At 35.7% G+C, this 24,725-nt stretch overlaps 1 protein-coding gene and 1 long non-coding RNA gene across 11 annotated transcripts; one reads left to right on the plus strand and one right to left on the minus strand.

Annotated features, from left to right (window-relative positions):
* Positions 1 to 10,088: 10,088 nt before the first annotated feature.
* On the minus strand, positions 10,089 to 13,666 carry LOC113336638. Of its 10 annotated transcripts, none has more exons than XR_003353984.1 (5): positions 13,402 to 13,666; positions 12,712 to 12,891; positions 12,370 to 12,572; positions 11,221 to 12,289; positions 10,089 to 10,559 (listed from the first exon to the last, which is right to left on the minus strand). It is a non-coding gene; the product is annotated as an uncharacterized LOC113336638 (long non-coding RNA). The 10 variants fall into 10 exon arrangements; XR_003353981.1 differs by having other exon boundaries at positions 10,089 to 10,696; XR_003353980.1 differs by having other exon boundaries at positions 11,210 to 12,289.
* A 1,656-nt stretch (positions 13,667 to 15,322) lies between these two features.
* On the plus strand, positions 15,323 to 20,760 carry LOC113336871 (transcription initiation factor IIF subunit alpha-like). The gene is made up of 10 exons (XM_026582564.1): positions 15,323 to 15,478; positions 15,592 to 15,786; positions 15,925 to 16,083; positions 16,539 to 16,684; positions 16,873 to 17,237; positions 17,824 to 17,939; positions 19,051 to 19,188; positions 19,281 to 19,502; positions 19,611 to 19,829; positions 20,511 to 20,760. Exons 2-10 carry the CDS (start codon positions 15,616 to 15,618, stop codon positions 20,598 to 20,600), a joined length of 1,626 nt encoding a protein of 541 aa, XP_026438349.1. The 5' UTR covers positions 15,323 to 15,478; positions 15,592 to 15,615; the 3' UTR covers positions 20,601 to 20,760.
* The last annotated feature ends 3,965 nt before the right edge of the window (positions 20,761 to 24,725 follow it).

Raw genomic sequence — 24,725 nt, forward strand, 5'->3', positions numbered from 1 at the left:
GTTAGACCCCGGTTTTTTCAATTGGTATCAGAGCAGGCAAACACGTTTAAGACCTCATAAGTCTGTGTTTGTAGCAATCTGACTCTATGGACAGAAGTGTTATCTCTATAAACGTACCACCAGTCTTCGATGGCTCGAATTACCTATGGTGGAAAATTGCTATGCGTGCCTTTCTTCAAGCGCGTGATTTTCAATCATGGGTTTATGTTGTCAATGGATATAATCCTCCAGTTGTTAAATAAGGCAATGTAACTTCTCCAAAGGATATCGATGATTATGATGTTGTCGAGATTCTTGCTGCAAAGCAAAATTCTGACTGATTGAATGCAATCATCCATGTCCTTACCCCAGATATTCAGCACCATGTTACTACGTGCACTTGGTCCAAAGATGTGTGGGATATCTTAGAAACCGTATTTGAAGGGAATACCTGTGAATAAGAATCTAGGCTTCAAAACCTAAATTCTGATTGGGAAAACCTTTGTATGGCAGGTGAAGATTCATTTGACGAGTTTAATCAAAAAGTGTCTGAATTGTTAATGCATTTTTTGCGTTGGTAAGACTATTCCTGAAAAGGACATTGTGATGAAAATTCTCAGATCATTGCCATCTAGATACGATTCTAAAAAACATGCCATCGTTAAAGGAAATAACCTTGAAACTCTTTCCAGAAATACTCTTGTTGGGAAGTTAAAGATCTTTGATCATGAGAATGTATCCAAATCTGGAAAGGATATTGCTTTCAAAGCACAAAAGAACACTAAATTACTTGATAAAAGTAAAAGTGTTGCCATCTCTGAAGATGATCCTTCTGAGACTGATTTATCAGATGAAGATCTTGACAAGTCAGTCTCTTTGATGACAAGACAGTTTAGAGATCTTCTTTTGAAGAGAAGTAAACGGTTCACTAGAGATAAACCTAAGTCATCAGTTAAACCTCATAATCGTGTTCCTCCTAAAAACAGGGATACTGACGATACTGATGACGAGGATATGCCACAGTGCTTCAAGTGTAAAGGTTTTGGTCATTTTGCGAATGATTGTCTGAATCGTAGAAAATACACTGGAAACAAAGGTCTTGTTGCAACTCTTGATGAAATGTCTGATCACTACGATTCTAATGAAGACGAAAAATCAAGTGTTGCACTCCTCTGTGAAAATATTGATTTTGATAATTATAGCAATACGTACATCAACCTCGATATTCTTCCGGGAGAAACTTCAACCACTTTGGAGGATAAAAAGGATTTCTCTTTGTCTACTGGAAATTTTATTTAAAAAATTTCAGGTTCTACCGTTTGTCTAGCAGCTTGCACATCTATGGCGTCTGAACCATCCTCTCTATTGACATGTTCTTATTGTACTCTCATGGGTCATTGACTCTCTAATTGTTTCAACTGCAAACATAAGATAATATATGTCAATAAACTTCAACGAAGAGCAAATCGATTAGCAAACAAGCTCAAACTTGTTCAGAAGTCGTCTGAGGTATGTAAACTTATCTCTTCTCCAATGAAGTTAATTTCAAAGATAAGAGTAGAAAGAATACGGTCTAAACAGTCTATTAAACAGGGTTTTAAGAATTCCGTTCAAGAAGATTATGGTGTACAAATCATTGTTCACCCCAGCACAACTTAATTGTATTATTGGTGTATCTTGTCTCATGTGCCTGTTCAAAAGAGACAAGAGTTTGCACATTTCAGGCTTTAGAGAAAAAAAAATTGTTTATTTTTTTCTCCTTTTAGTTTTTTTTTTCGCCTGTTGGAATACTTTTTCATATCTAACTGATATTGAAAAAGGTTTCCCTGTTTGATTATTAAAAAGAGGGTTAAAAATGACAATTCTACATTCTTTAGGGTTGTGAGTTGTGCGTACGTGAATCCTTTTAGATGTATAAAGGTTCCGTAACCATACATTCCTTTTTCCTTCTCTAAAAAACTCTTTTTATCACAAGGGTGCTTGTTGAGCTTGATTTGTGAATTTCTCTCACAATCTCATACTTGTATGGAGACTCCAAGCATCATGTATTCTGAAGGAAAAAAGGTTAATATGATTGTTAGTCCATCAATCATGAAGGAAAAAGATATATCTCCGGTACCCTGTTCCTTGAAAAGAAAAAGGAGGAATGTGAGGAAACCAAGGGATGCCCCTTCAAATCTTCAGAAGTTTTCTGGTATTCTTGAAGAGTTGAAGGAAACAAGAAAGGAGATACTGCAAATAAAGGCTATTATTTTTAAGACTCTTGAAATTCAGAAGGCCCTGGTTCGACATCAGTCAAGAAGGGTTGTTGGAATTGACTCATATCTTCATGAACCTTATGTTCCAATGGCTGTTGACGACAAGGAGTTCGGGGACGATAAAGAATTTTTCAAAGGTATTAATGTCTAGGAAAATTGTTATGAGAATTTATTCTTGTGTTTTAAGAAGAATAACTAGGGCTTGGAATAACAATTATTGTGAGTACATATAGCTATTGTCAACGTTTTTCATCTTGCAATGTTTTTAGATTTATTTATTTAAATTCTAAAGTTTATTTGGAAGATGTTTTTGAAGTATTAATATTTATTGGTTTAATATATTGCAAAAAATTGTTATGGGATATGTGTGTTTACTTCCGTGAACTATGTCTGTCCCATATACGTCAAAAGTTAAGCCTATTATGTCATTATACAAATATTGATGGAAGATAGGATGAACTTTTGATCGCAAAGATTAAGTCTATTATATGTATTTATGCAAATATTGATGAAAAATAGAATGAATCTTTGTATATTCCGCAGTATTGATCTTTCCCTGATCCACTTCTATGTGAAAGTTTTGCGTGGCTCCGTAAGTTCTCTTATGTTGAGCATTCCCGATTAAATTAATCATGGGTTCTGTTGTGGTTAATTTAATTGAGTTTTCTGGAGACAAATTCATGTTTCATGTGATTTGTTGATGTCCAAAGAAATCCATCTTTTCTTGTAAAAATAAGGTCACTCTTGTTGTTCTTTCGGGAATAACATTTTATGGGGGAGAGTTCTTAGTTGAACTTGTGCTTAATTGCCAAATCTTTGTGGGGAGTGCGACTGTGGAATATTATAGTAGTTTTCTTGTATTTTATAAAATCCTTGATGAATACACTAAGTTTCGACTACGTGAAATCATCGAAACAAAGTTGACATGTTCTCTTTTAGTCATGAGGTATCTCTATGAGAATTTCATTATGATCCCACTACTTTTCGTACCTTTTCCAATTTATATTAACAAAAAATGGGAGAATTAATGTGTAGTTCACACTACAAATACATATGGTTTACAGATCATTATGTAATAGGAAGTGGTTTTCATGTAAGATGAAGTATTGACTAATGGGGAGTGATACATATCACCATAGTATTGTTGTCAAAGTTGTGATACAATTGGACTTTGATGTTGTGCAATAACACTATGACACTGTATAACAATGATTGAGAGCTATTCCTTTCTCATTGTTATAGCTACGGATCTTCAACTACTATGATGCTGAGTTGAACACGTTCAGAATCACTAGAGTACTTGGAAGTGACGAAGATTTCGAGTAATGTTGAAGAACCAAAGAAATCAAGCATTTGGATGATAAGCTACAAAGTTTACTCATTTTGTAATCCATATTCATTGATAGTTTTGTCACTAAAATTGACAAAGGGGGAGATTGTTTGACTACTGCTCGGTCGAACTCGCAAGTGTTGCTATCTCAAGCTTGTTTGTCAAGTTTAGTTTCCAAAACTATAAGTCTTGATTTCTAGTCTACTTATAGCTAAGTCTCGGATTAAGATAATAAGTGTAGTTGAGCATTAGACTTCATGGGGTCCATCGATTGAAGACGAAGAACTACTAAGGGGAGCTTATGAAACTTCATCAACAAAAGGTAATATCGATATTTGAACTCATCTATCACTCAAAACTCTATCTACTCTATCTCCTATTTGATACAAAAGTCGTATAACTATATAGACTTCAATTATGTGTTGGCAAGTGATTGGTTTTTAATAGTGGTAAGTAGATTTGTCGTTCACTCGGAATTAATGAGATTGATTTCAGGTTTAATAACGAAAAATAATAAAAATAAAGAAAATATATATACACAAATATTGCCACAGGATGAAGAATTTACTGGGACTCAGGATTCCACTGCTTTTCATGTTCATGGGGTTCATAAATTAATCCTAGACATTTATAGCTCAAAAAAAAATAAACAATAACTCTATTCTCTGCCAAAGTAGATTTCATAAAACATTAGTTATAAGTTGTGAGCATGACGCATCAAAAGTAATTAAAACCAAGCATGCGACATCAAACAAAATAACAAATAATTAATAGAAATCATAAAACCATTAAATTCTATGCAAATAGTTATAAAAGAATTATTTTAATTACCACATGAATGAAAAACAGCCTCCTCCGTCGCCCCAGTGATGGATTTAACACCTCATGTTGTAGACACTCTCAGAAGATTATTTTATGGCTCGAAAAGTGTTTACAATGGTGAAAATGAAGGGAAATAACAAAAGCAGCGAGTTTGCAACGATGTAATGTTACAAACTCTCCGTTACAAAGAAGTAGTTGTGAACTGAAGCTAACCGTTGCTAATGGACCGTTACCGACTACAAAAATATAAGACGCTGAAAACGACTGTCTTTCACAGTATTATGTTCTTCATGTTCATCTTCATGCAGCAGCAGCAGAATTTCTCTGCAACTCTATTTTCTCGCTCTGTATCCTCTCCTAACTCTCCATCCTCTGATACAACTCCTCAGAACTTTATATATACTCGATAGGACTTGACAAGACCACATTAACTCCATAAGTCTTCACAATAAATCGCAGTTAAGAAAATATATTATCGGGTTGTTTTCTTTCCTTTCTTGCCTACGCCATGCATCTGCAGCTGTCAATTATGCGTATAATATCTCCACAATGCCTCTGTTGCGACTCAACATACTCCAAACATACACAGAACACGTTACGAACACATTGTAACTCAAGCAGAACCCATGAAGAACTCGTGTCCTCTGTTTGATTCCCCCCAACGATCCAGCCCAAGTTTGTCGAAAAAAAACACCTTACCACCCCTGTTCAACCGTAGAAGGGTGATTACAACTCCATGGGGCGATTAAATCTCGCAAATTCTCCCGGAAATTTCTAACAGAATTATCGTGTTTTCTAACTTCTTCCATGTTTTCTTCAATGTGATTATCCAGCCCAAATTCGTTGATTCCGACGACCATACTAGGCTTGTTTAGTCCATTCAAGTCCAAACCAACGAATTTCTCCGATTAAATCTCCTCAGAAATTGCCCAGAGATCGAACCCTAAAATATGTTCTTCGCTGCAACTATTCCCGCCAAAATCTGAAATTCAAATTAAGAAGATGACCTCCCCTTATCCTATACGGGTCTGCCAATAGTAGTTTCCCTGAAAATGGGTTACCCCTTAGTAATTTAGGTGCCCCTAAACCAACACTGAGAGTCCGAATAACACGTGTCCTCCGAGTGCCGTTAACAACTTTTCGAGCCGATTCTTCCAAAAAATATTTATTTTCCAAAAATATCTACACACACATAAAATGCCGAATTAGTACAAATTCGAGTGCCAACAATATATAGTATTGAGATCAAATTAGACACAAAAATGTGTCTATCAAATACCCCTAAACTTATTATTTGCTAGTCCTCGAGCAAATTTATTCTATAAAATAAAATCCTTTGAACCCCTAGGTGGCCCTATTGGCCGAGTTTTGTCTCGGGAGGGTTTACAAGAGGTGTACCCACAAAACCTTTACTCCAGACCCTAGCTATCTACGCGGAACCTTGAAAGGCACTAAAGAATCTCCTTGGTTGGCATACAATCATTGACTATAGGAGGAAGTACCCTGATGCGAAATTCCAATTACTGTACACGAGTTTGCACTCAAGCATACTAAAATTCATATAAGTGACAGAGCTCTACTCAGATAGTTTCTGTACATCATAACCGGAGTCAACCAATCACATGGAAAGATTAAGAAGATGGATGTAGAGAAAAACGTAGATGGTTTTGATGTTGACTAAGGTGAACCTATCCTAATGGACTGAGATACCGGTCTGACTAATATCAACACAACTGGCATATACAAGAGAACCAGCGGGTGATAATCCTAACTCTAGGTCAACACAACTGGAATATACAAGGGTACCAGTAGTCGACTTTATTAAATTTATTCTGGTTGGTCTGATGGTCTGGTCTCAAATTTTTTTTTTGGTATCTCAGTCACTCTATTTCACCCAATCACTTATAAGAAAATAAAAACAGAAGGTGAAAAGGATTCAACGAGATATGGCGAAACTACCATGTTTTTTTTAAAATTCTAACACCTGAGCTCTGTGCTTTTATGAATAGACTCTTTAGATGTTTCCATCTAATCAGATTGGTTCCTCAACTCCTACAACCAAGATGTTCCCATCCACTTAGATTGGTTAGTGCCAACCTTAATAAGCATAAATTTCTAAGCTCTGGAGTTTATTTATGTACTGCAACTAAAAAGTTTTTCCCATACCCCCAAACTTAAATCTAACATTGTCCTCAATGTTCTAAAGATAAAATTAAAAGCATGAACAAGGAGAAACTGTTACCAATTGAAGAAAAGGAGTTAAGGAAAGATATTACCGTGTTGCATGAGCATGGGTTACCTCCCAAGAAGTGCTAAGTTTAAAGTCTTCAGCCAGACATCAGAAGAAATTAGTCACCTCATAGAATCATTAAGTAATAGCCGGAATAACTGTGGATCACCAAAACCAAATAGGGCTATCACAAGTAAAATGAATCTGCAACATCCCAAGAAAATTAGCAAATAAAGCACACCCTTGTCTAGTTTCCTGTTTAAGACAACTACATCTAGCTGTGGTTCAGGTTCAGGTTCTATAACAGGGTCTAGATAAAATATTTTCATGGGTTGCAATTCCTCATAAGTTAGATCCGAATGTTCAGGTTCTAGAGTCTGGAAATACTCAACTAAGAATTTAGAAGCACATAAAATTAAGCTAAATAACTGGGGATCCTCTAAGTCAATCAAATTTGACTTACGCAGCTGACCACAATGAGAGTGGTGGTGTTCCTTAAACAAATGTGTCGACCCTAATCTCCTAAAGTAATTAGGTTTAGTCTCAAAACTCAATAACTGACACATTTCAAATTCAAATGTTCCCACAATTGGAATAAAAGTTTTTGGTGGGAAAACAAAATCAATCTGGGTATCATAGCCTGGGTAAACCACATCAACCAGAGGATGGGATTCTAACAACTGAACTTCTTCCTGGACATTATTAGGTTCGGGAGAGCTAGTATGACGGTAATCTGGCACAATGGTTGAGGCACATATATCAAGTCCCAAGTGAGGGACCTTTCTAAGAGTTAAAGCACACGGAGAATGATAATCACCCCCAAACTTAGAGTTTTCAGTGTCTCTAGAAAGACTAGTCACAACTTCCCTAATTTCTAGGTCATCAGATTCCTGGAAATGGTCAATTGATTCTTCTAAGTCAGGTTCATCCTCACTCATCTCTATGAGTTTATGGTCTTCTAAGACTAGTGTTTCTAAATCGCTAGACTCTAAAACAATATTCTCAGGGTAAACTCTTTCCTCTAAACCATCATCACAATCATATAAAGGATTATCACTGAAAGTTTCTACTAAAGGCTCATTAACTAAGGTGTTAATCATAATTACTTCCTATGATTCACTGATAGGCACATCAAATAATGGATTATCCAACACACTGCAGGCTAAAGGATCATGAACTACATCGTCTAAAACGGTGGTATCTCTAGTCAAATCCTCATACTTTTGAATAGGTGAATAATTATTAAATTTGGATTTGTACTAGAAACAACACTATCATTATAAAGCTCAATCGGAGTAACAAATTCCTGATCACTATGCCTACATATTTTATGTTCTTCATCAATACTATCCTCATCATAATCATCATTATAGTAACATGAAAATGATCGAACCCCATCTAAATAAGTAGTATTACCAATTCTAACCTCGTCATCTTGATTATGTGAATAAAAACTATCCTTATTTTCAAGGGTGGTATTGGGAACACTATATTGGTATTTAAGACTATCTTGAGCAAATTTTTCTACAATCCTATTTGTACTCTCAGTAAATTGCTTGAGGGACTCTTCTAGAGACATCTTAGTTGACTGCTCTACGGACTCTTCCGGGAGCGGAATATTATAAGTCTCTTTCATAAATAATTGAAATTTCTGTGTTGACTCATTGAAACTCTTGAGAGACTCTTCTAGAGAAATAGAATGATTGTTTTGCTCGTATGACCTGTGGGTATGTGGATAGTAATTGGGATCACAATGGTATGGACCATAACCTTCAAAAGTTTTGCGTTCCCAATCACTATTCACACTGTGGTCATAAAAAGGATAATGTCCAAGCTGCTCAGTCGGATACTCATTGTATTGGCTACTATAATACCAGTTTGACATCCTAACTGCAAGGGAATTCTAAACGAGCACAAAGAAGGCTGACTCGACCACAACAAGCCTATTTTATCTAGCAAACAAAAAGCATGATGGCTCCACTTAAAATATAGATACTTGGGTTTGTTTGTAGTCCAAAATATAGATACTTGGGTTTTTGTTTGTTGCCTGAAATAGAGACACTTAGAACTCGCACCTCTGGCTCTGGTCATTCCACGTACAAAACTCAAAACTAAACATAATCTAGCTAAAAAATTGTGCCCCAAGAAAACCCAAGTACCAATATATAAATCTCATTTTAACTCAATCTAGTCTCTAGTAACCCTGCAAATAATCTCTAGTAATGTACATACAATACCTTACTTTATAAGGGTTTGTAAATCAATAAGTTACTTTATACGATCTTGCTTCAATCACAAAAAGAGAAACTTGGAAAGTCTAATTCCAGATATTAAGATTAGCTTATCTTTGGGCGGAGTCTAACATGGTGATATCTTTATGGGACTCGTATTTCTATCGGCCGCTTTCAGTTGGATATGAGACGTTCTTTTTATTTATTTTTTTATTATTCCCACTTGGTTTTTTTTTTTGTGATAGACTCCAAATTCAGTCTCCTTTTTTTTTTGTGTCAGTTGTATTTATTGGATTGAGGTACCCCCTTTAAGTACATTTTTTTCAATGAATTTTTTCCTATTGACCGATCAAAATAAGGTCTTGCTTTTGCCGATTTTTACGGTCCAAAATAAGCTGTAAAATAAGCTGAAATTTAAGAAGTTAGTACAACACAAACATATATATGAAGAATCCCTCAAATTAAACTCGTTTTCATTTAATTTTAAATAATTTTATGCATAGAGATCCCGGATCTTTCCGCAACTTAAGAGTAGAGTAAAGGAGACTATGAGTGGATAAGTAGAAGAAAACTAATAGAGTAATGACCATTTCAAACTCAATATTACCCAGACTATCACCTAGATGTATTATTATTAGCACACAACAAAATCCTCAATTTATTGCTGTTATCAATTGGTATGTTCGGATGACTGAAATAGATGAAGAAAGTTATACTCCTTCACTTCCAGGAAATGTTAGTAAATGGTAGTATATATTACAGCAAGGAAAAAAATAATATTAAAAATTAAAAGTTATGGGAGTATCTCATGTAGTGGACGGCCTACCATGGAAACATGAGCAAGTAAACAACTTCGGCAAGAAACAATGATCATCTTCCCAATCAAACGCGTATTATTTCAAGCTGAAAGTGGCGTATATTTGGATCATATCGGCCCTTGTCTACTGGCACTATTGAATACATAAACCGTCCCCAGTCAGAATCGTCTCCTCTTTCCTACATCCACTCACTTTGGTTGGCATTGTGTGTGACGAAATTGTTATCTTATACTGTAGTTTCTACCATAATTTGCATAGCTTACTCACCATCATCATCATCAATATAATGGCGATCCTACTGTTTTGATTGACATGTACATTGTAAATAAAAACAACTAGGAAAGTATTAAATTTCCAACTTATTTTGGTGAAAAAGTCTCCTTTTGCTTAAATAAAACACAAATTAAATTCTCTAGATGATTTAGCCTAATCTACAGCATAAGACTTGAGAGAAAATTCTGTTGGTGACAAAATAAGTTTTATAGTACATCAAACGCTCTGACAAAGTCTCAAGAGCTTACGATATTATGCATGCATCTTCAAAGTTAAGTTTGATTTTTTTTTTTGATCGGCATCTTCAAAGTTAAGTTAAATGGTGATTTTACATGGAACCTTGAGTTACAAACTTTCTTCTGATGTCTTTCTGCAGCAGTCACTTGATTCTTTTTCTATTGCGGGAGAGATGTGTAGATCACATATTACGTCTACCCGAAATTCAATCGAGCAAGGAGAGAAGTGAACCCGAACACAGACTGGTGAAGTACATCCAATGACTTTATCATAACAGGTCACCTACTTATCAAACACTTAAAATTCAAATATCCCAGACCTACGGAATGTCTTTCTTTAGCGTATCGTATTTTTGTGCCACCTTTGCAACGACTAAATTCTCTAAAAAAAAAATGCATACAATGAACCAATCAGTTCCAAATGTTGAGAGTAATCCATAACATGCTATCTTCCCAAATCCTCTACCCAAAATGATATGCACCGAAAATTAACATGTATTTGAATACTTTGATCTCGCCCTACAAATTTGGAAAGAGGTAAAAGTTTGTGAGCACCTTTGCCTAAAATATATTGTTAATGCAGAGAAACGATCCTACAAACACACAAACTTGACAACGAACTAACGAAAGATAACAAAGTGTTTGGGTCCAGCTACCACACCTAAAAATGGCTCTGCCACTACACAACAACGTCTAGAAGAACAGACACTAAAGTTCAGCATTAGTTTGATGTCGGTTGGCAATACCTAATTAAAAGAGAGACTAAACTAATAATATAACTGGAAGAATTCTAAGGCTAAGACTTTCCCACAACAGGCGCACTACCACCATGTTAAAGAATATGTAATGATGAACTTGATTTGCCATTTAAGATGTAATCACTGTGACTGGAAAATGACATGGTGTCAGGAATTATACATTTTTCTACTTGAATGTGTGGCCAATACTCTATTCTACTGAAAAAATGTTGCACCTGTTAGAATACCACATAACTTCAATTGTTTAAGCGTAAGCATCCTTACAAAGTTGCACCTGTTTTCTACCTCTCGCTAATTCAGTTGAATCCCGAATGTGGCTTACAATTGCAAATGAAGCTTTCAGAGTGGATATCCTGGATGACTCTCATCATTTGCCTTCTTCAGGTTTGTCAATTACTGATATTTAGCTCTTGAATCTCACACCAACTACTGCAACGAAACATGGAAAGAGTCTAACAGTAGATTTCAATCTATTAAGAGAAGCGTAATCTTCGTTTGAAAGAACTGGACTGAATTAATTTCTTTCTTTTTTTTGCCGGATAAAGAAAAATATATTAATTAGCAAGAACCTGCAAACATTTACAGACCCATCCCAAGATATGTAACAAAGCTACAAAGGAAACCCCAAGAAACATTCAGCTGGAAAAACAACCCAGCTAAACTGAAAACAAAACAAATTAATAAAGGAGGTTCAAATTTAACAACTCCTTCCATCTAGCAATCACACTATCAAGGTGAATTTCAGGAATACAAATTGAACTGAATTGATTTCACCGACATAAAATTAGTTTTCTAGAAAAGTTTAAAAATGTGTAGCAGAAAACAATATACATGTAACCGTGCATCACTGCAATATAAGTTTAGACCGGGTACTACTCAAAACAAAAATGAAAAATACGGTAACATTAATGAGTGACGAACAAAATATGCTGAAGTACACAATTTTTGTAAATTTGTCATTGGTGTTCGATATGGAGTCAACAGAAAATGTGTATATAGGTTTGCAAAAGTTATGGCTATTGGCCATTAGAACGATAGGATTAAAATGGACCAAATGCAACTACCAAGTTACCAAACAATGGAACCTGTTTAATATTTTTTTCAGTAACAAAATTTCTTTCATTGGATTTAAAAATGAAATCCCAGACTTTAAAATTTATAAAAAAAACAAAACATTTGAGCAAATAAGAAAATGGTTTGCATACTTCAATATGATACCTTTGCTTTTGATGCTAGCCATAGAGCGGCAACTGCATTTCCTACATTATTTTCTTCCAAAATCTGATTGTTGAGTTAATCATACGAAGAAGGATGATTGATTCCAATGAAATCATGCCAAATCTGGTGGCTTTATCTGGAAAAAAAAAATAAAAAAAATAATTGAAACCTATCAAGTACAATAAAGAGGGAAGAACAAAGAAATATTCAACTTACAATTTCATAAAGTGGGCAAGGTTTAGCCCAGCTCATTGCTTCTCATGAATTGTGCCACTTCTGCTCTACACTTCTTGTACCTATTTTATCAAATTGTTCTTAGCTGCAGCTAAATTTGGAATTGGCAACTGGGATCCTAATCCATGAGAGACTCACATTCAAAGCAAATCCATTCAGAGGCCCAATCCATTACCATCTAAACCCTATAAAATCCAATAAAGTATCAAAATCAAAATTAGTTCCCCATTATTCACAAACAAATCCTTATATTGAACTCCATTTGGAAAACACAACAGGGAGTCAAAATTAAAATATACGATATCAGTTAACATATTAACTTACAATTTGCTATTTTTTTCGGATGTCAAAGCCACTATCATCAACAACAAATTTGTCCTATGTGATACAAATACATGCATAGCTTTGGTTAGATCAATAGTACTTCTAGCATTTCAAGAATATTTTCCAAGGCGGAGATTCCCTGGGTAGTGGATAGATTGCATTTATTTGCATATATTACACCTGATTAAGAAAATAGAACAACCTGCATCAGTACTTTCTTCAGTCAAGCATTTCCACATACATATGAAGTGCAGTTTCTGAATGTGTAAATTTCAGAACCACCATTATCCATTAATTTCACATAACGGTATTACTTACTACTCCTTTAGCAAGACTAACCACCAATATTCTTCTTCTATTGTTCTCCTCTGCAAAAAGTATCTGGTGGGAGGAAAAACTGATATAACAAAGATTGAGATAAAACGGGAGCATCTTGATACTCCTTCATTTCTATAAATGAGAAAAACAAAAACATGATACTCAGAGAGTATCGTGTTCTTCTTCAATTCCCCAAATAGAACATTTAGTTTAGTTTTGGGTATACAGATTTGACTAAGCAATATTAAGAAACCCAATAAACCCAAATCCAAATATACCAAAGGAAACTAATGAGATGGTCTCTGAGTTATTTAACAATCCAATCAAATAAAAATATAAAATAAGATCAATTCAGACTAAGATAGTAGTTACCTGGTATTCTTCAGAGAGTATGCTCAAGAAAAAAAATGGAGAAACTTGGGAAGGTGACAACAGACAACCTATCTCGAGATTTATGTAGTCGATCATTTTAAGGGGGTCGTATAAAGTAATAAATTGATTATCAGGTATGCATGGGATTGAATGTTGTAAATAATTGTTTTGATAATGGCTTGTGTAACCGGCGGACAATGGGAGGGGAATTGAAGAAATCCCTAATTTAGGGGTTATTTGGATTGGTATTAATTAGATTTTGTAACTGAAGGGTGGAATAGGTGAAAGAAGTGATCTCGCCCGTACGATTAGGGATAAAAAAGGGGCTTCATTTTCACCCACGATTTATGTTTTCATTTTCAGCCACGATGGCTCAAAAAAACATATTTACAACCGTTGGATGGGGTAACCACCATTTGTTTTTGTAAGATAGATATCACATGTTGTGTCGTAAGTTCAAATAATTGTGAATCCAATCTTTGGTTGTTTATTTTATTGTTTGACACTTGGATATTGGTTTTTGATACCGTCCAAGTTATTTCTTATATTCAATCGGGCACGCAAATTCCTATTTGTTTGATTGCGGATTGAATTAAGAAATTAAGATATAACTCTTGGATATACTTTTCTTAAGATTGAGTCCGACTGTCTAATTGATTATCTTGAAAGTATATTGGAGTTAGTCCATACAGATTGCTAAGCGAAGTATTGGGTGTGGTTGTTAGACCCCCGCTTTTTCACTAACACGAAGAAATATCATTGTATTATGATCATCAATAAAATATCTCCCTACGGGATTCATTCCTAGACGTAGGCATCACTTGTCGAACCATGTTAAACTCGTGTCTCTTTTGTTCATCTTTAATTCGTTTTCTAACCCTAATTTACATCATCATCGTCAATCAATCATGTTTAGTTCCTAGAAGTAGTTTCAGGTACAAACAAGTCCCCACCATAGCCTTTGACACAATCCAAGCTCATGATATATGTAATCTAAATATGAACTGTATATCAACTACAAATGAAGTTAATCCGAGAGATTTAGTCATCGGAAAAACAACTCAACATGACTTAGATAAGTCTGAATTGAATAATTAACAAAATAAAGAAGATGAAATAAAATGGATTGTTGAGGGAGGAGAATTCACTGTTGCAAATTGCTATAAATCTCTGGATGTGGATGGCTACCTTGTTTTTCCTCATAAGCAGTTGTGGAACTCTACGATCCTTCTGAAAGTTTATTTTTTAGTGGGGACTTTGGGTTATGATGGAGCACCTACATTGGACTTCTTATATAGAGCGGGAAAATCAAATCATGACATTTGCCTTTTCTGTAATTCTGCTCAGGAAACAAATGTTCACCTTTTCCTTCGTTATCAGGAAACTTTTAAATTGTGGAATTATTTTATCAGCAGTTTCGGAATGGACTGGGTTTTTGCTGATTCCGTAAAGGCAACTCTCTGGAAATGGCCTAATAAGAAAGGAAAGAAGATGAAGCACAAATTTTAGGGACTGCTTCCATTTGCTATTTGGTGGGCAATTTGGAAATCAAGAAACAATCGTATATATGGCACCAGAAGAAAAAATTGGAACTAGATAGTGATTGCAGTCAAATGCACTCTTTTTAATTGGGCAAGACATACAAAAATCTTGGATGATATCTTTTCAGTAACATTGTTCATAACTGGAATGCTGTTATTGGCATGAACTAATTGGTCATGTTTGTACTATGTTTTGTTAGTTTTCACTGTTTGTGAATGCCATCTTTTAATGCCTTTATCCGTAAATTTTTTTTTTTTTTTTAACAGAATCTCTTTATTTCCAAAAAGAAAAAAGATTGCCTCAATCTTTTTTAGCAATACTTTGTCCTAATTCGTGGGCATCGGAGACATTAGCGACTGACCGACCGACTCATCACAATCAACGAAATAGTTGCGGTATTTTAAGCGTTTTGGACATATTGCCATAATATTTCTCTCTCTCTCTCACGGGGAAGAAGAATGAGCAAACAAATACTCCTCCGTGTATAAAAAACTGAAAAGTGGATTCAAAACATTAAACATCTATTTGAAGAGAGGTAAATTTCAAATTTATTGACAAATCTTTAGAACCCTAATTGGAAATTTGGATTAACAGTAATAAAAACTCCGAAATGATATTTCTTAGGGTTTTTTTTTTCTTTTTTTGTAGGGAAATAGAGAAGATCAAGCAAACATGTCGTTTGATTTACAGCTAAAGCCATCATGTGGAGGTTGCGGATCCACTTCTGATCTCTACGGAAGCAATTGCAAGCATATGACACTCTGCTTGAACTGTGGAAAACGAATGACTGAGAATCGTGCTAAGTGTTATGATTGCGGTACTCAAATCACTCGATTGATTAGGGTTAGTTCCATTTTTTTTTATGCATTTCTTTTCAATTTTAAACAATTATTGTATACTTAATTCTAAGAACAACTACCTTTTCAATATCAGAACATCGATTTTATATTGTAATGTGACTTTGGGTTTTGGTTTTTGCAGGAGTATAATGTTCGAGCATGTTCTACTAGTGATAAGAATTACTTTATTGGCAGATTTGTTTCAGGAGTCCCAGGGTTTTCTAAGAAGAAAAATGCTGATAATAAATGGGCGCTCCGAAAAGAGGGACTTGCGGGGCGTCAAGTTACAGATACCTTGCGGGTACTTGTTTTATTAGTTTTCGGTCTAGTGTTCGTCTTGATTAGTGTTTTTTGGTTTCTGATTAAAATTATGACATTAAAGTTTTAGATATAATCTGTTTGAACTTGGGTCCTTGTTCTGTTTCGAAATGATTGGGTGTACTACCATTTGAAATTAGAATGAGCTGAATTATGTTAGAGTTTGCTGTCTTCTTGATGATGAAGAATGATTTAGGTTGCCAGTTACTATGATAATTCTTGGTTGCTTACTGTTGTTTCAACTTTCTAGCTTGCAAATATTAATGCGTCTTTATGTTCTTCAGTAAAAAATACAATCTTTTCTCATTCTCTTTTGTTTCTTTTCTGTTTTTCTTTTTTATAATTCTAGATGGCTTTAAAAAGTGGTTATTGTTTCTCACTCATGGTATGTTACTTTCTGTTGATTAACTGATTTGGTGTATTGTTGAAATTAATCAGGAAAAGTTCAAGAATAAACCTTGGCTTTTGGAGGATGAGACAGGCCAATTTCAGTATCATGGACACCTTGAAGGTGCACAATGTGCAAGTTACTATCTGTTAATGATGCAAGGGAAGGAGTTTGTTGCTATTCCTGCTGGTTCCTGGTAAAGCATCAATTTAAGATATGCTAAATGAATCCTATGATGTATCACTCTTTGTACCTGCTGCTGGTTTCTTGTTTCCTTCTACAAAGTTTGCTCTTCTTTTTTAAGATAGTTGACCTTCTTGTGTTTCATGTTGTTTGTTTGTACTTTCTTGATTGTTGACCTTCTGTCATTTGGTTCATATGTAGGTACAACTTTAACAAAGTTGCACAGTATAAGCAACTAACCCTGGAAGAAGCTGAAGAGAAGATGAAGAACAGGAGAAAGACTGCTGATGGGTATGAAAGATGGATGATGAAAGTAGCAAATAGTGGAGCAGCTACTTTTGGTGAAGTGGAGAGGGATGAGAAGGAGGCTGGTGGATCTAGGGGAGGACGTAAAAAAACAAATGATGATGAAGATGAAGGCAATGTCTCAGATAAGGGGGACGAGGATGAAGAAGAGGAAGCACAAAGGAAAAATAGACTCGGACTCAACAAGAAAGATGGCGATGATGATGAAGAAGGTCCAAGGGGAGGTGATCTTGACATGGATGACGACGATATTGAGAAGGGTAAGTACCTTTGTGACGTTTCATTTGTTCTTACTCATCCTAGTACCAGATAGGTTTATTTTGTTGTGCCCAAACTGTTGTCTTCTATGCTTCCCACAGTATATATAAGTATTTATTAATTTATGTTCTAGTTCTTGTTTTATGTGAATTATGCTTTTCATTGATTTCAACAGTTCATTATGACGGAAAACTTCTGGGTCAGCATATATGCATCTAGAAAATGTTTAGACAGTCTGTTTCCTTTGTCTGTGTCCGTTTTGTTTTAGCTGTTCTGTTCATATGATACTTTTATTCTCTATAATCTGTGGCCCACCTGAGGCTTTTCGTGATTCACCAATTCAAAATCCTAAACTGGAGGTCATTACATTGTTGAGTCTAAGATTTACGCCTTCTATGGTCGACCTGTGTTTTTTTTTTCAGGATCCATAAAACAAATCTCTCTCATCTATAACCTAATTGTAAGAATCGGCGCCTGTTAAAGGATTTAAGATGTTTATCAAGTCACTTTAGGCATGCACGTGCAGTATGAAAGTTCAATTTTCAGTTTGCATTTTTCTGAAATTGATTTGCTGCTAATATTTCATAGGCGACGACTGGGAACATGAAGAAATATTCACTGATGATGATGAAGCTGTTGGTAATGATCCCGAGGAACGAGAAGATTTAGCTCCAGAAGTTCCTGCTCCCCCAGAAATCAAGCAGGTTTGACCCATTTTATATCTTAAGTAATCCCTCTGGCATATTATGCGTTACTCTCCTATACTCTTTCAGAGCGTCATCTTCCTACTGGAAAGAGTTTCTTAAAAAAAATGTATACTAGCCCTCTGAAATTCCATAGACAGTTAAATATATTGACCTGCAAAATAATTTTCTGCTGGGTAAATCTAATGTTTATAATGTCTATTACTTTCGACTTTAAGTCTTATCTATTGTGTTGGTGTTTTAAGTAATAATTGCTAGATTAGACATTAACTGGAGTTATTACATGTAAATGTTAAAAACTTTGGTCGACTCTGATCCTCATAGGAGGTTCAGGTAAAAAACCATTACATGATTGGTGTTATGGATGATTTTGGGAGTACCATACTGTAAGCATGAGCTGGGTGGTGAATAGGTAGTTACTATGTTCTCGAATTAGGGGAATGTGTCGTGCACTCTAATCTGCTTCAGAAAAATTCATGAGATGACTTAGTTAATTTCTCCTTGGGGACTTGGTAGTTATTTAGTTTAGGATTCTGGGATCTTAACTTGGCAGTGGCAGTTGAGTAGCAGCTTCAAGGATTTTAATGATGTCAACTGATTTTTTTTTTTTTTATGTTAGTAATATTCAAGGGAATTGGTGCAGTTCAATTTTGTGACCTTAGGTTTGGAGTTCTTGTACTGCTCGTAAAATGAGCAGCTTTAAACCCCGAAGAGTTTTTGCAAGCAAAGGATGTGAAGTATCGTGTCATATAAATATTCCAAAGTAGTAGATGCAAGAAAAACTATTTAAACTTGTGGCATTCAATATTATAATAGTGATCTTTTATCACATTATCGCATCTTCAGTGTGTTCCTTGCTAGGATACCTCTGTAATTTAAACTTATGTCTGTGGGATGACGATTTTGGCTATTCTATTTGTCATAAAGTCCCCTATGTTTGCAATGCAAGAGTGAACCGTAGATATATTGGTGTTGGTGGATTCAACTGATGTTATTTTGGAATAGCTCAACACTCGGACTTACTCAACCTACTGGGATTACGGAAATCTGTGTTGAACTATTTTTAGTGGATATGAATTCCAAGGATTCATGCGTTTTTACATATTTCCAGGACGAAGATGATGATGATGAGGCTAATGAAGAGGAGGGTGGTGGACTGAGCAAATCTGGGAAGGAGTTAAAAAAGCTGCTAGGACGTTCAGCTGGAATGAATGATTCAGATGCCGAAGAGGAAGATGATGATGACGATGTAAGCTCATGTTATTTCACCTGAGAGTTTCTGAATTCACTTAATCTGCATGCATTATTTTCTGTCATTTTCTTACCGTGATTCGTTTGCAGGAAGCGGATGATGATGTGAGCATGTCACCTGTGTTGGCTCCAAAAAAGAAGGATACACCTAAAGAAGAACCTGTTGACACTCCTGCAAAAGCAGCGCCATCGGGATCTACTCGTGCAACCCCATCTACTACATCCAAATCTACGAAGTCAAAGAGAAAAGCATCTGGGGATGATGGTAAAGTTGCCAATAGTGCACCTTTGAAAAAGGTGAAGGCGGAAAATGTAAGTTCTTGTTTTTGCTTAAAACAGGGAAGTGTTGTTGTATCATATTGCCATCAACTTCAAGTATCTTTTTGATTGAACAATCTCCATGATGTTTTAATTGTTCAGGAATCAAAATCTTCTGCAAAAGAGGGGTCTGCATCGGCTTCCAAAGTTAACAACGCCATACCGTCAAGGAGTTCAGCTTCGTCTTCCGCCAAAGCTCCCGCAGATCAATCTACTGGCCCTGTTACCGAGGAAGAAATCAGGGCTGTCTTGGTACAAGGTGCTCGAGTAACGACCCAAGACCTCGTGGCAAAATTTAAAGCAAGGCTGAAGTCAAAAGAGGTATGCTGTTAGGCACTTTTTTAATGTCCATCTCGCCCGCTTTTGCTTCAGTTCAAGTAACATTTACTTGTCTAACTAGGACAGGCACTTTTCTGGATTTTGCCATGTCGACAGAGACTTCCCATTAACACCACAATACCTCTGGTCACTTCACTGGTTATTTGCACATAAGTCTCTTGTTTGTGGATAATACCATGTATTTCCTTTTATAGCTCTATACCAACTCCCGATGCATTTGAAGTCTGAATGCATGGTTTGGTTAACACTCGAAACAGAGGTTCAGCACCATTATAAAGTCATTTAGCCAGTGGGGTTCTTCGAACAACCCCATGCCACAATCCTTTGATCTGTAATAACTTTCAGTGCCTTGAATGGGTTGTATGTGCACCAACCTTTCAAGTTGGTGAGCAAAAATCACGCTTAGAATTTGGTGTCATTGTGTCCATGTTGACAGATTACACTAGCATAAATTAGACATTGTCCTTTCTTTCTTAGATCTGACTATCACCATTTCACAAATATATAGGGAGGAGAGAAGAGTGAATAAGTTTTCTGGACAGTCTCTTCTTCCAAAAGTTTTTGTGAATTATATATGGCGAAAGTTTTACTGTTCTATTACTTTTTGTCCCAGTAAGTAGTTTATGTTCCTTTTCTTAACTTGGTTGGAGTGTATTGCTGCAGGACAAAGATGCTTTCGCTGCAATTTTGAGGCGCATTTCAAAGATACAGAAGTTCAATGGGGCCAACTACGTGGTATTAAGGGATAAGTAATTTATGTTTACCTGTAAACCTTTATTCCTTGACTTCTTTCTTGGGTTGGAATATTAAAATTTCATTGCATCTCCTGCTGATATGGAGATCTGAGTTTTTGTAAGTGAAAACAGGAATGTGCACTTGTCTGAAGTTATATATAGCTTTCGTTTCAGGATAAGAGTTGTTTCATATTGAATTTAGTAACCCTAGCTGGAATTTGGTAAAAATATCCATTTTAAGGGAATGTTTGTTAGAAAAAGCATACCGATAAAGAGGTACAGTTATTAGTGCATGACATTTGGGGATTGCAGTTGGTTAGTCAGGAGAAATGCTAGGTCCAGTGGGTGACTATTGCTGATCAAAATATATCTGGTTCTTCATTCCACCAGGACTTTTGTTTAATTGGGGCCTATATGACTTAATTGGGGCTTATAGGTTTTTCCTTCTCACACCCCAAATTACTCTAGACACCCAAATCTTATTAAAAGTAATAATTTACCCCCACATTAATTTCTAAATCTCACTCATATAAATTCTAATCTTTCTATTTTTGGTAAATCCAAAATCAAAAAAACCTAAACTTTCTAAATTCTCAAAATCTTTCCATTTCTATCATAAACTGTCCAAATTCTCAAAACCCTAATCAATTTTTTTTTCATCCTCTACTCCGACGATCTTCAATCCAACCAAGAAGAAGCTAATCTCCATCAACCCATCTTCTTATCTTATTGATTTACATCTTTAAATCATCGTTTTGACAAATCAAAACTCTGATTCAATCCAGAATCGGTTTTTATTGACCTATCAAATAAACCGATTCTGGATTCTTTCCCGACCATGAAGAGCATGAACAACAATCGGGTTACATTAGGATTAAGTGATTAACATTATCCGATTCTGACTTAGAAATGAAATATGAAAATATATAGCCAGAATCGGTTTAGATATGTAATATGTATAATCCGATTAGTATAGTCTTTTCATCTTTCTTCCAGAATCGGATTTTATACATGTACCACATAAACCGATTTTGGTTGTTTCTTAGGAATCGGGTTACATATATTTCTTTATGTACCGATTGTTAATTTGATTTTTGTTTATTTTTTGTGTAGAATGGACTTCGGACACCTACCATTCTACAATCGCGATTTAACCGATGAGGATATCTTGAGGTAACCACAAAGAGTTCCGGTGAGGAACCTATACAAGTTTGCGTATGGAGCTGAAACCCGGCTTGAACAAGCCCTGGAATTGATTGATAAGCTTTCACTTGAAGAGCTTATTGAGGTCATCACCTTCGCCAGGATGAGGAGAAATAGGATTTCATCTGGGAGGGAGGCCCATGCACAAATGCAAGAAATGTGGGAACTAATGTCTCAAATGCAAGATGTTGCTCCTTATGATGGTGGTGATGCTGGTGCTCCTGCTGATGGTGGTGTTCCTGCTCCTGCTGATGGTGGTGCCGCAGGTGTTCCTGCTGTTTAAATTTGTATGTTTAAGTTATAAATATTGAAAGTTTAAGTTACAAGACTTGTTGTTATTTTAAGGTTTTTATTTTGGATGATATTTGTGTTGAACTTGATGAACTTGAAGCTTTAATTATATTTATGTGTTGCCTATAATTGTAGCCTGACATGTCAAGAATCGGTTTACTCGATATGTCATTGTAAACCGATTATGCTGGCCAATTTTTCTGGATGTTCTGGAATCGGACCACATATAATAATATGTAAACCGATTATGCAGGCCAATCTTTCTAGATGTTATTGAATCAGATCACATATGAAAATATATAAACCGATTAGTGTGGTGAAAATTCAAAATTTAAAATGACTTTAATCGGTTTACTTTGGTCGCAATAAAAACCGATTCCTTGTGGCATATAAACAAAATCGTATTTTATAGTCCTTTTAAAAGCCCGATTATTTCAAATTATTACACGTTTTTCAAAAAAAAGTCGTTTGGGACTTTCTCTGTAAATAGAGACCTCACCCTTGGACCCCATTTGCCCCAAAATTGATCATTTTATTCCTCCTCACTCCATATACTCCACAACTACTCATTTCATACATATACATACAAGAAATGGCATCATTCGACTCCGCGGAAGATTTGGCAATCACGAAGGCATGGTATGCGGAAATTCGTCTTAGACGTCAATCCTCCGAAAGGGAGGATTCAACAACCTTTTGGGGTAAAGTACACAACAAATTTATCCAAGAATTTGGAAATCCTAACGCAAGAAGTGTTCAAGCCATCCATGAAAGGCACCTAGTCATCGAAAATGCGATACTTGCTTTTCTAGCTCTCCAACCTCTGATTTTTAACGCTCGCCCCTTCACCTTGTCCATAGCACAATTTGTAAGTAAATTTGTGGTTTTTTTTACGTAACCCATGTTGTTTTATCTTCCAATGAAACACCAGTAACAAATATGAGCTTGTTTTTGTGTTTTTGTAGCACGAAGTCGTGAAAGCGCGCTACTTGGAAGTAAAGGGGGAAGCATTCGCATTCGATGCAAGCTATCACTTCTTGGCAGATAGAATCCCGGAGGATAACCCAGACTACTTGGATGCGGTATCGTCTTCGTCGGAGGAAGATTGATGGCTTTAGAAGTTTTTGTAAAGGTTTTGTGGGTAGACCTCTATGTAAACCCTCACGAGACTATAACTCGTCCACTAGCGTCGCCTAGGAGTTTAAAAGGGTTAATGCATGTGCTAAATGCATCCTACAATAATAATGCGATGAATGAAAATTGGTAATGAAAAGAAACAATCGGTTTATATGTGTCATAAGAAAAAACCGATTTTGATAATCGGGTTATAAATCATGTAAAAGTAAACCGATTCTGGATGTCCTCTGGTAATTCTAAACACCAATCCAGAATCAGTTTACAAGTGAATGAACATAAACCGATTCTGTGTAACTTTTACGAAAAAAAAAATCAAAATGTTGATGTTTTGATGAACTCTCTAACATTAATTAATCTCACATTCAAAACAAAATTAACCCCTAATATGATTAGTTAATCAGGGGTAAAATAGGTAGTTTGGTAATTATTTTGATAAAGGGTGGCGTGAAGTGATTTTTAATGGCTTTTTTTTGTCATCTAGCTATAGGCTCCAATTAAATTATATAGGCCCCAATTTAACCAGGTTTACTAGCTATAGTTGTAGTTCGAATTGCAAAACAACTTGCAGGCAGCCTAGCAAACTGGGCGTGCCCAATACGCTGATGAAAAATATCCCAATCTGCCTGAGATTCCGCAAAACACTAGATTTCACGTCAAAAAGTGCCAGCCTCCAGGTTTTAAACCTTAAATAAACAAGATAAACAATACATATATAAATGCTACATATATAAATGCAAATGCAGTCAAGCCACTAGCAGGACCAAAACCCGACAACACCATGAGTCAAACCATAAATGTAGGATTAGTGGTTTTCAACAATACTGTACTTAAAAGTAAAAATGTACCACCTTGAATAATCACTCAAATCAATTGTCGCTTTGTTGTAAATTCTTGTTCTGGGGAGTAAAAGATTTTAATATCAGCTTCTTCAGGCTCCCTAAAAGTCACGCGTTTCCTTGTTTTCCCATTTCGGCTTCTTCTTGGTGAAGCGGAACAAGAAGATGCAGAAGACAACAAACATGTTACATGTTCGTCTTCATCTTCTTTTACCATGGCCATCCCCAGCCTAGGAAAAGTCTTTAACGGTTTAGAACTGTAGTTGGGGTAGGGAGTAATATGCAATCTAGTATTTGTAGTAGCAGATGGATAAACCCTCGAAGAAGTTCTGATCGTGTGAATGTCTCCATCAAGTAACTCCTGGTTGAGCATTGGAGACTGCAAAAGACATTCCTCAAGGGTCAACCTTCTTACCTTGCATATCATTTTCTCTTGAGAGTGCAGCTGAAATCGCCTGTTGGTTGTCTTGTTTTTCTTATTATCTATTTTCAAGCACCTGTGACTACCTAATTGCTGTCCCATTTTTGATTATGGAATGCAGAATGAAGTTAAGAAATGGTGTCAATGAAGTTCCTCCGTAGACGAATTTAAAGGTTAGAGAGAGGCGGAGATAAACTATCAAAGAGGAAGAGTAAACTTGTTTTTAAAACAAGAGTACAACTTGGGTATCAACAAT

This window comes from Papaver somniferum, unplaced genomic scaffold (assembly GCF_003573695.1).
Source record: "Papaver somniferum cultivar HN1 unplaced genomic scaffold, ASM357369v1 unplaced-scaffold_154, whole genome shotgun sequence".
NCBI classification, from domain to species: Eukaryota; Viridiplantae; Streptophyta; class Magnoliopsida; order Ranunculales; family Papaveraceae; genus Papaver; species Papaver somniferum.